Genomic DNA, 12,322 nt, shown 5'->3' with positions numbered 1-12,322 from the left:
GAAGCTGTTTCCCACAGCCAGCGTTTCCCATAGGTTAGCACCGTGTGAGCTTAGATTATCCACTAAACCTCTTTGGACCCCACTTTCTCCATCATAAAATGAAATCATCATACAATAATTTCAGGTGACCAAGAAACAGTAAAGTTTCATTATAATTTTTAGGTGGAATTTTTCATTCAACAGTAATAAACTATTACCAAAATAAATCTTTCTTGACCATGTCATATGTCACTCTTCAAAGGTTTCCTTATCCTTGTCATTCATATCTCATTACACTATTCTCCTGTAATGCTCTACCAGGCCCCTCTGTGTGTACTGCCTTTTTAATGATTCCTTAACTTTGATTCCTTCCTTTTTGATGGTTCCTTTGAGTGTAGTAAGCAAAACTATGTTCTTGAAAGACTCTCACCTCATAATGGATGAAACAAAGGACCAAGGTCATACTTAGGAGATTGTTCTTCTACTCAAAGTTTATCCAATTAAAATTGAGTGCACTGTATCCACAAAACTCAGCTGCAACGTGGATGATATCCCTTATTCAGTACATGTCCATCTATCCTCCACTCAAACCAAGTCTTCCCCAAGGTATAGCATAGCTGGAGTAGAAGCAGAAGTAGAAATAGGAAAGGGAAGTAATATTGGGAAGATGTAGCATAATCTAGAATATAATCCATTGTATGGATTAGTCAAATATTACACAAAACTGCTGCTTCAATGAACATAAACTTTCTTCAAGATCAATGAATTTTTATTGAAAATGGAAAGACCAAGGTAATTCAGCTGCTATAAACTGTTGGCTATCTTAAAGTGATAGCTACTACTTTCTTCTAGGCACTTTATGAACTAGTCCTCATAACAACCCTAGTACAGTTTTTAATCATCCCTTTTTAGAAAGGAAGCAAACAAACTTATGGGGTTAAGTAATTTATATAAGGTTATACAGGTCTGTGGCAGAATCTGATGTCTGATCAGAGTTTATCCTATTCCAAACACTTGTTCTTTCCACTGTGCTATGGTATCCCTTCATATTTCCTTCTAAATACATGTCTTTTATCTAGAATATAGAAAACAGTGAATTAGGCATACGGCAAGTTTTCCCACCCAAAGACAACTGATAACCTTCTTTAATAATTTAGAATGTTAATAATAACGAATTAGATATTAGAAAAAATTTACTACACGTTGTGGGTTGAATTGTGTCCCCAAAAATTCATATGTTGAGATCCTACCCTTCAGTTCTTCTGAATATTATCTTATTTTGAAACAGTACCTTTATAGTAGTAGTCAACTTTAAAATGAAGTCACTGGGATAGGCATTAATGCAATGTGACTGGTGTCCTCATAAAGAGCAAAAATTTGGACAGAGAGATGCATAGAGAGAAGATCAAGTAAGGATTAGGGAAAAGATGACCGTCTACAAGCCACGGAGAAAGGCCTTGGACAGATCTTTCCCTCACACACCTCAGAAGAAACCAATCCTGCTGAAACTCTGATTTGGGACTTCTAGCCTCCAGAACTATGAGAAAATAAATCTGTTGTTTAAGTCATCCAGTCTGTGGTAATTTGTTATGGTACCCCTAGAAAACTAATACGTTATCTTAAAATATAAAGTTATGTATGTTGATTTGTTTAAGCTCCTTAAATTATAATATATGATTATTTAAGAATTAGAAATGTTCATGGCATTTCTACCTTAACATAATCATTGTCGTGCCACAAAAAGTAATATGAAATGAAGATAAATTAATTTTTGAGGAGAAAAAAAGAGTGGAGTAAAAATAGTGATAATTTGAATGTTGAACTTACGGCCATTAACATCTAAAACTATAAACCGAGACAGAGTGTTACTGAATAGGGACAAAATTTAATGCCAGGTTCTAAGTAAAGAGTTAAGGATCTTCAGCATTAAAGAAAACAAGGAGGGGTGCCTGGGTGGCTCAGTCGGTTGGGCGGCCGACTTCAGCTCAGGTCATGATCTTGTGGTCTGTGAGTTCAAGCCCCGCATTGGGCTCCATGCTGACAGCTTGCAGCCCGGAGCCTGCTTTGGATTCTGTGTCTGCCTCTCTCTCTGCCCCTTCCCCATTCGCACTCTCTCTCTGTCTTTCAAAGGTGAATAAATGTTAAAAAAAAAATTTTTTTTTGATTAAAAAAAAAAAAAGAAAACCAGGAAAACAACCTAATTTTAACAAGAAAAATACATATATTAGACTCTGTATGTGTGTGAATCCATGTACATATAAATACACACACACATTAATATATTAGAAATAAACCACAAAATCAAGAATTATTTTGTGGGGCATCTGGGTGGCTCAGTTGGTTAAGCATCTAATTCTTGATTTCAGCTCAGGTCATGATCTCACAGTTCGTGAGTTTGAGCCCCAAGTTGGGCTCTGTGCTGGCTCTTTCTCTCTCTTTCTCAAAAATAAATAAACATATTTTAAAAAAGAATTGTTCTGCAAAATTTTTAAAAATATGCTAGAAAAATATCTACCTGCAAACTTTTAAAAATCAGTCCAAGACTTCTTCTCTTTCCTGTTAAAGTAACAACTAAAACAATGGCACAATGTATGAAACAACTGCTTTCAAATGCTGAACAAAAGGCAGCACAGGACTATAATTTCTGAGAGAAGAGAAAGAAACAAGGCGAACAATATGAATGCCATGGATTTCTACTTATAGAGAATTTCTGAGCCATGACACAGGGACAGGATTCCAAATAGAACTTAATGGTACCTGTAATTGAGAAAACAGAAATACAAATATGGGGAGAACAGGGTGAGTAGAATTTGTAAGAACAAATGCCAGAAATGAGAAAGCAATGAAGAGAAAGAGTTCGATAAATCTTCACAAAAGTCTCCTAGATTCTTCGGCTTCGTGCCAATCTGTGGATGCATAAAATGAAATTTGATAGAGCCATACAAAGGACAAATGGCAAGCCATACAAAAAACAGAGTAAATTTCTGAATATTGTATGCTAAAGACTTGGCAGAGCTAATACAAAACCGAGAAACATTTGCATTTCCATCAGGGTGAGGAGATCTTATTTAATACATGGGGCATTCAAAAGAGAACATAGAAGGGTTATTGTTTAGTAGTGGGGCTAAATTAGCCCTACACTAAAAACGACTATATACCTACATAAACCTTATAAACCTTCAAGATAAACTTCAAAGGTAACAAACTAATTCACAAATAACTGCCAGAAAAAAATCTGAAATTCTAAAACAATGTAAAACCACAATGTCCAGCATCCAAACAAGTATCAATAGATATGGAAGTCAGTTTCCTTCTATGTATCAGCAATGAACAATTGAAATTTAAAATTGAAAAGTGTTTTGGGGTGCCTGGGTGGCTCGGTCGGTTGAGCAACCAACTTCAGCTCAGGTCATGATCTCATGGTTCATGGGTTCAAGCCCCACTTTGGGCTCTGTGCTGACAGCTCAGAGCCTGGAGCTTGCTTCTGATTCTGTGTCTCCCTCGCTCTCTGCCCCTCCTCCACTCATGCTCTGTCTCTCTCTGTCTCAGAAATAAATAAACATTAAAAAAAATTTTTTTTTTTAATTTTTTTTTTCAACGTTTATTTATTTTTGGGACAGAGAGAGACAGAGCATGAACGGGGGAGGAGCAGAGAGAGAGGGAGACACAGAATCGGAAACAGGCTCCAGGCTCTGAGCCATCAGCCCAGAGCCCGACGCGGGGCTCGAACTCCCGGACCGCGAGATCGTGACCTGGCTGAAGTCGGACGCTTAACCAACTGCGCCACCCAGGCGCCCCTAAAAAAATTTTTTTAATAAAAAATAAAATAAAATGGAAAAGTTTTTAAATACACCCTTTAAAATAACAACCCTCCCAAAAACAATGTATAAACCTAACAAAACATGTACAGGATCTGTACGTGAGCAACCACAAAACACTAATGAAAGAAATCAAAGAAGACCTAATTAAATGGAGACGTATTCCAGGTTCATAGATTAAAAGACTCAGTACTGTTAAGATGTCAGTTTTTCTGAACTTGATATATAGTCAATGCAATCCCAACCAAATCACAGCAAGCTATTTTGTAATAACAACAAATTGATTCTAAAATGTAAGTGAAAAGGCAAAACATCAAAAAGACTCAACACAATACTGAAGAAAACAAAGATGGAGGGCCCATACTATTAATATTTCAAGATTAGCCTAAAACTACCGTAACCAACCCAGTGTGATGTGGGTGAAAGAATGGGCACATAGAGCAGTGCAAATGCAGCCGACTGAGTTTTAAAAGGCACATCAAAAAAGGAAAGACAAAGTTTTCAACAAATAGGGCTGGAACAATTGGATGCCCACATGAAAACCAAAAAAGAACCTAGACACAGGCTTTGTATCATAAATAAAAATTAACACAAAATGAATTATACACCTACATGTAACATGCCAAACTATAGAAAGCTTCTAGAAGATAACACTGAAGGAAATCTAGATAACCTGGACTTAGAAATGAGTTTTTTATTCAAAACCAAAAGCACAATCCATAAAAGAAAAAAAAAAAAGATAAGTTGGACTGCATTAAAGTTTAAAGGTTTACACTGTATATAATACTGTTAAGAAAATTAAAAGACAGGTGACAGGGAGGAAATATGTGCAAATCACCTATCACTTTAGAATTGTATCCAAATATTCAAAGAACTGTTAAAAGTCAGCAATAAGAAAACAACCTACCTAAAAAGTGGAGAAGAGATCTGAGCAGACACCCAATTAAAGACATTACAGATGACAAATAAGCATATAAAATGATGCTTCACATCATTTATTACTAGGGAATTGCTAATTTAAAAAATCAGAGGGGTGCCTGGGTGGCTCAATTGGTTAAGCGTCCGACTTCGGCTCAGGTCATGATCTCATGGTTCATGAGTTTGAGCCCTGCATCGGACAGCACAGAGCTTGGGGCCTGCTTCAGATTCTATGTCTCCCTCTCTCTCTCTGCCCCTCCCCTGCTCATGCTCTGTCTCTCTCAAAAATAATAAATAAACATTTTTAAAAAATTTAAAAATCAGGGGAGCCTGGGTGGCTCAGTCGGTTAAGCCTCTGACTTCAGCTCAGGTCATGTTCTCGCAGTTTGTGAGTTCGAGCCCCGCATGGGGCTCTGTGCCTACGGCTCAGAGCCTGGAGCCTGCTTCAGACTCTGTGTCTCCCTCTTTCTCTCTATGCCCCTCCCCCACTCACGCTCTCTCCCTTTCAAAAATAAACATTAAAAATTTAAAACTCAGAGACTACTGCACACCTGTAAGAATAGTTAAAATCCAAAAAAACTAACAAAATCAATTGCCGATGAGGATGTGTAGCAATAGGAAGTCTCATTCATTGCTGGTAGAAATGAAAAATGCTAGAATCACTCTGGAAGATGGTTTGGCAGTTTCTTCTAAAGCTCATTCTAGCTTTATATGATTGGCAAACCCATTCTTAAATATTTTTCAAAATCTTTATTATGTGTATATAAAAACTTGCACATCACTGTTTACGGCGGCTTTACTCACAATCACCAAGTGAAAAGAAGTGTGTGTTTTGGACAGGAGAGGACTGAGCTGAAGTTACAGCTTTCTAGATAAAAGGGATACTCATGGCTGACACTTCCACTCTTCTCTCTCCTCCCATATTCCACTGGATGCAGAGGTGGTGATAAGAGCGGCAGCTGGTGTCTTGAGGAAAAAGCCAAGGAAATATGATGACCCCTCTCCTGACATCCATTAGCTGTGGACCATCACCACCTCCATCTATCTATGTACTTTCTGTAGCGGAAAATTTAACTCTTATGTGTTTAAGCAACTGTTGTGTTTTCCTGATAACCTCCCGTTAACCACCGTATTCTAAACTGTCCCTGAAACACTACACACTTTCGGGGGGACGTGTTCCTCCTCAACTCCAAGAAGGGTTTGCTGTTGACAGTGCTCATTGTACTCCCACCTCCTTGGCAAGAAGGATTGGTTCAAGAAAGGTGAATTCCAGTTTTCTCCCCCCCCCCCAGTTTTCTTTTTTTTCTTTTTAACATTTATTCGTTTTTTGAGAGAGAGAGCTTGAGCCGGGGAGGGGCAGAGAAAGGAGACCCAGAATCCAAAGCAGCTTCAGGCTCTCAGCTGTCAGCACAGAGCCCGACACCAGGCTCCAACTCACGAACTGTGAGATCTTGACCTGAGCCGAAGTCCGACATTTAACCCACTGAGCCACCCAGGCGCCCCTCCCACACATTTTACTAACTAGAGCTGTCAGGGAAGAACATTTTTTTCTTCTCTGGCTTTGAGTATGTAAGCCTGGAGCTCCCTGTGGGGAAATCTAGCTTGGTAGAGTTTGCTTGAGAGAATGAAGTCCAAACCAGAGTAAAGCAAATCCAAGGGGGAAGAGAGAGAGCTGGAGAGCAAGTGAGGAGAACTCTGTCTGGTTAAATACCATGCTTCTTTTACTTTGGTTATATGAGTTAATAATAATTTCTTTTTTTTTTTAGGCTCATTTACACTCAGTTTTCTATTACTTGCAATCAAAGAGTCTAGGCCAATATAACTAATGTGATTTTAAATTATAAGATGAAGTATGAGGAAAGGAAGAGGTACTATGAGAAAGATTAAGAGAGGAGTTAGGGAAGATTTCTAAAATAAAGCAACAGGTAAGAAGAGATCTAACAAATAAACAGATGCAAACCTGGAGAAGACTGGAAGGAAAGAAGGTTTCCCACATGGCTCCTCCCAGCCCACCCTATCAGCAACATGAATTCAGTATGCCCTAAACATAGAAAGGAGAGATTTTTCTGGAAAGATCTTGAGACATCTATGGATCCACCCAGTAGAGGTAAAGGTAAAAACAAAACAAAACAAAACCGAAAAAAGAAAACAAAAAAAAAAAAAAGCAATTCCATTTACGAATAAATAAGCTAAAATATCTTTCCACATAGTAAAGTTTGGTTTGCTTGTTTGTCTGGTTTTACTTGCTAATTTTAAGGACCTGGAGCTGGCTGGCTCCCCAGCCTCACACCCTAAGGAAGGAAACCTCTCTGTGCAAAATCTGTCAAATTACACAGTATCCCATGCATGACCTCCCATGTAGAGGGGATCTGGGGTAAGCATAAGCAACTTCAAAACAAAACCAGCCCAACTACCCATACTAATCCGCATAGCCTTTATTCATAAAAATGAATGGTCATCCAAGGATTACCAGATATTTGAGGAAAATCTGTAGTATAAAAAAACAATTGCCTATAGAGAAAAATAAATAAATGCAAGACAGAAACAACTTTCAATCAATTCTATCTAATGTCATCATCAGAAAGATTCGGTTATTAATTGTATCCATATAGGAAGAAAAGCAGTTTCTAAAAAAGAAATCAGAGAATAACAGAAAAAATGTGGAAGATTAAAAATATGATTACCAAAAAAAAAAAAATTCCAGTGTAAGGACTAAATCATGGAATGCCTACTATTAAAAACCAAACAGTGAGGGGCGCCTGGGTGGCTCAGTGGGTTAAGCGTCTGACTTCAGCTCAGGTCATGATCTTGCAGTTCTTGAGTTCAAACCCCACGTAGGGCTCTATGCTGACAGCTCAGACCCTGGAGCCTGTTTTGAATTCTGTGTCCCTCTCTCTGCCCCTCCCTCCCCTCTCAAAAATAAATAAACATTAAAAAAAAAATTAAAAACCAGGGGCGCCTGGGTGGCTTAGTCAGTTAAGCGTCCGACTTTGGCTCAGGTCATGATCTCGCAGTCCGTGAGTTCAAGCCCCGCATCGGGCTCTGTGCTGACTGCTCAGAGCCTGGAGCCTGTTTCAGATTCTGTGTCTCCCTCTCTCTCTGACCCTCCCCTGTTCATGCTCTGTCTCTCTCTGTCTCAAAAATAAATAAACGTTAAAAAAAATTTTTTTTTAATTAAAAACCAAACAGTGATCTGAGAAACACTGTCAGGAAAATCCATCCAAACACAAAACATAGAAAATACAAGACAAAATTTAAGAGATGCTTACATATATGCAGAAGGTACAATATATGGGTAACAGATATTTCAGAGGGAAGAACAAAGAAAACAGGGGAGAAAATGAAAAAATAAAAAATTTCCCTGAGTTCAAAGAAAGAATTCCTGAAATTGAAACAGCCAACCAATTAACTGTCAAGGAATATAAACAAAAGAGACTCAGATAAATCCTGGTAAAATAACTTAAGGAAAGCTTCTAAAGTTTCAAAAGGGGAGGAAAAATATAAAGACTGTCTACAAAGGAACGGGCTTAGTTTGGCATCACAATTGTCAATTACAATGGGTGCTAGAAGGCGCTGAGGCAACGGCTTCTAAGGGAAAATTAATTTGAGACTAGAAAACTCTACCTAATGATCAAGTGTGAGGGCAAAATAAAGATATCCTCGGGCATTTAAGTATTCAGGTATTTAACCTCTCAGGTTATCTCTCATTTACTGTTTCTTCAAAATTATTTTAGGATACAATCCAACAAAATGAGTAAGATATTTAAGAAAGAGGAAGACACGGAATCCCAAACAATGTAACTAACACAGGGGTCCAACTAAGAAAAAAAAAGAAAAAAGTCCCAGATAGCTGTACTCAGAAAGCTATGTATCAGTGAAAATTAGAATAACCCCAATTTTTCAAGGAAAAATATTTTCAAAGAGTGAGAAATCTGTATCCATCAAATACTTAATCAAGCTGGGAAATTATGATGATCAGTGTGGGTCTTCTGCTAAAAAAAATTAACTAGAAATTTTGAAACAAGTTGTAGAAGAACATTACCACCCAAATACAAAGTTTAAGTAAACTCTAATCGTAATTTATAGCAGAAGAGCAGAGAATTTTTCCTTCCGGTGGCACAGGTTCCGTGTCACAAAATTATATTTCCTTTTTAATGAGACTAATTGCACTACTTGGTTCTGCAGTAATTATTTCCTAATCATAACAGTAAAGGTAATAATCACTAACACTTACTTAACACTTAATGTAAGTCCTATTCTAATTCCTTTAGATTTTAGTCAGCTTGGTTCTTTCAACAACAGAACAGTAAGGTTTAGTAACTTGCCCAAGGTCACACACAGGTCAGTGAACCCAGGCATTCTGGCTCCAGAATCCTACAACACCTCTCATAATGCTGTTTGTTAATTTACCATTCTTAGAATCAAGTTACCAATCTAAAACAAGAAGGAATAGTAACAATTATAAAACAAAATAAAAATTATACAAAACTTACCAATGTAGAGAAAATAATTAACCAAAGTAAGGAGAGAGGGGAGCATGTGTAAGTCAGTTATTTTTCTTATCCTCTTACACAGGAGTAACTTTCCATATAATAGAATTCTAACACAGAAATTTCTATGTAATAGAAAGACAACAATGATATAAATATATAATTTTTATATCAAAGAATAATATAAAAATCAGCATAATTAAGATAATGAACTTAAATTCTTCATATTTCACAGTATGATGGCTAAATTTATGGGTATACAGTGGCTGTCGATTTCTAATTTTAAAATATTACATATGATTTACCTAGTAACTCAGAAAATCTAAGCTCAGAAAAGTTAATACATTAAGAAATAGCAATAATAAGCAAATTATTTCGAACTGTGAAAGGAATATCAGAAAAGCTAAAAACAGAAAAGGAGAGGGACTAGGGAAGGGTAAGTCTTTAATTTTTAATAAAATGACCAGATATTTTACTGGGAAAAAATTATTATATAATGTCATTAATAAAAGTAGTATCCTACTAAAGTATCCTACTAAAGTAGTATCCTACTGAAGTATCCTATAAAGAAGGGCATATAAACCTGTGAGGCTACCTTTCAATTCTGGCATGGTAATACAAAGTAACAATAAATGCCACCGGGCCATAAAACCCAGTGGGACAAGGATAATATATAAACGTATTACAGAATACTCAAGCTCTTTACTGATTCTTTGTTTCCACACCATTATGACTAAATGGCCCATTTTTGTCATATAAACTTCTACAGAGACATTCATTTCATCATCGTTAGACAACTCCCGAATCGCACCTACTCCAATCCTGTACTTTGCACACCACACTTAAGAGAAATTGCCATCTGAATTCACACATCGCCGGCGGGAGTCCACACTGGTAGAACCTTTTCAGGGTATAATTTGGCAGTCCTTTTTGAAACGTAAAATATGGCCACACTTTGACCCAACAATTTCCCTTGGCAGAATCCACCCCACCGCAACACTCCCAAACACTCAAAGACAGCTGCACACATTAAGCTATTACTGTTTATAGCAAAGGAGAAAGAGACAACGTAAATGCACCCAAGTTAGATGCAGACTATCTTGTTGCCGTTTCAAAAACCAGATACATCTCTATGGAGTGACACTGAAAAGCATCCGCAACATATCGTTAGGCGAGAAAAGGCAAGGCGTAGAATCCTCTATTACACGATCTGCGCGTGAGATAGATACATGATAGGTTGACGGACACATATACTGGGCAGTTGGCAGTGGGCTTAAGGTGTGCGGAGGAAACAGTAAGTTTTTACCTTGAAAGTTGGCTGTTTTTACAACTACGTATACTGTGTGTATAGCCTAAGAAACCAGAGTCTGGCCGAAAAGAGAAACACTCAACGTGTTTGCAACTCGCTCACTCTCAGATCTAAGAGGGGAAGGAAGCGCGAGGATGAGCGAGCAGGCCAGCTTCTCCGGTTGGGTGATGTCTCGGCGAACGAGGCGGGAAAGCGAGGACACAGAAACCACTAAGGCGGAGCTGACGAGCGAACCCGGGAGCGGCCGGGGCGCGGGGGACACACACTGGGCACCGGGTGCTGGGTGTGCGGGGAAGAGGGCGGAGGGTCGGGGAGCAAAGGCGAAAGGGGCGCGCCGGGCCCCGCTCCGCCGGGCGGCCGCGAAGGGTCAGCCCGGGGCACCCGGGGAGTTCGGGGCGGCTTTCGAAGGCCGGGAGGGGGCGCGCAGCGGGCCCCGGCCGAACGCCCCAGGCCGAGGCAGAGCCCCGAGCCCCCGGTCCGCGCTGGGGGACGGCCGCCGGGTTCCAGTACCTTCCCAGGAGAGCTCTCCTCCCGGCTCCCGCTTCAGGAACTTGTACCAGAACGTGTCCACGCGGCCCGGCTCCGCCCCGTCCTGCGCCGCCTCCTCGGGCGCCAGCTCCACCTCCCCGAGCCACAGGCCCGGCTCCTGCAGCGCCAGCGCCCCAGCGCCCGCAGCCGTGCCCGCCGGCCTCAGGCGCACGGCCCCGCGCGGCTCCCAGCCCCCCAGCTCGGGCCGCGAGCCCACGACCAGCAGCTCCGGCCCCCGCCCGGCCACCGCGGGCGGCACCACCACCCCGAACCGGAACCGCATGGCGGCGGGCGGCGCGGCTGCGGTCCCCGTGTCCCCGCGGCCGGCGGACGTGGCCCGAGCGCGAGGCGGCCGCGGCGATTGGGCGGCGGCGCGGGGGGCCTGGTCGCCAGGGGCCGGGGCGCCGGCGGGGACACGTGCGAGGATGCACCTTTTTTGGGCTGCATCACGCGGCCCAGGAGCCGGGGCCTGCTCCAGCCCGGCCTGTGGCGGCGGGAGAAGTGGGCTCCGCCGGGGAAGGACGCTTGCCCTGGCCGGCCGCCTGGTCCTGCGGCGCGGCTCCGCCGGGCGGCTGGGGACGCGGCGGAGGGAAGGCAGGGGAGGCCAACCCGGGTTAGGAAACGTATCAGAAGCCCCGCGAGTTTCCAGTCGTCTTTCCCCAGGCCCCAAAATTATCTTTGTGCCGGTCGTAACGAACAAAGGAGAGGCCGGTAGTGAAGTTAGGGGAAGATCCCGGACCAGGTATCTGGAGAGCTCCGGCCCTTAAACTCGCCCTGCGCCTCTGGTTATTTGTAAATCGAAGGTGTAAAATAACTGATGTTGAAAGACGCTGCTAGCTCTTGAAGGTTAATCTGATTGCTGGAAGAGGCGCCATTCGACCCATATAATACCCTCTAGTTCACTTTTTTTATCAGCTTTTTATTTGAAAGCTTGTGAATAAGGGGGGGGGAGCCAAAATTTCACGTGTTCATAATAGCCTTAGTAAAACAAAAAAAGTACAAAAATGTTAATCATACAAACTCGGTGTCTTAGTGGAACATCTAGTAAACGAATATGCTTGACTCTTCAATACTGATGTATTCCACTGAGTGTTTGGTTGGTTGCTAAGCTTAACGGTAAACACAAAGAAAAACGTGAAGACAGCCAGGCTGGCCAAACATGGCTGACTCGGTAGCAAAACAGACACTAAATCACAGTGGCATGTGAGTCAGTTTATTCAAATTGCTGTTGCAAAATATTCTTACGCTCATTTTAGGAAATTGAGAGTCATTGGGCCATG

At 41.1% G+C, this 12,322-nt stretch overlaps 1 protein-coding gene across 2 annotated transcripts in view; it reads right to left on the bottom strand.

Moving 5' to 3' along the window:
- Positions 1-11,325, bottom strand: part of EPM2A (EPM2A glucan phosphatase, laforin) — a 106,820-nt gene extending 95,495 nt beyond the window's left edge. For both annotated transcript variants that reach the window (XM_047103145.1, XM_047103146.1), the window contains exon 1: positions 11,025-11,325. In XM_047103145.1, the coding sequence (XP_046959101.1) occupies positions 11,025-11,325 (301 nt within the window). The remainder of the gene's footprint in view (positions 1-11,024) is intronic.
- Between the last annotated feature and the right edge of the window lie 997 nt (positions 11,326-12,322).

The sequence above is a fragment of the Lynx rufus genome, unplaced genomic scaffold (assembly GCF_022079265.1).
Source record: "Lynx rufus isolate CCGP_SWC_20201006 ecotype Redwood Valley unplaced genomic scaffold, mLynRuf1.p SCAF_6, whole genome shotgun sequence".
Classification (NCBI taxonomy): Eukaryota; Metazoa; Chordata; class Mammalia; order Carnivora; family Felidae; genus Lynx; species Lynx rufus.
Note: the sequence above shows the minus strand (reverse complement) of the source record. Positions and strands in the feature narration are given on the sequence as shown.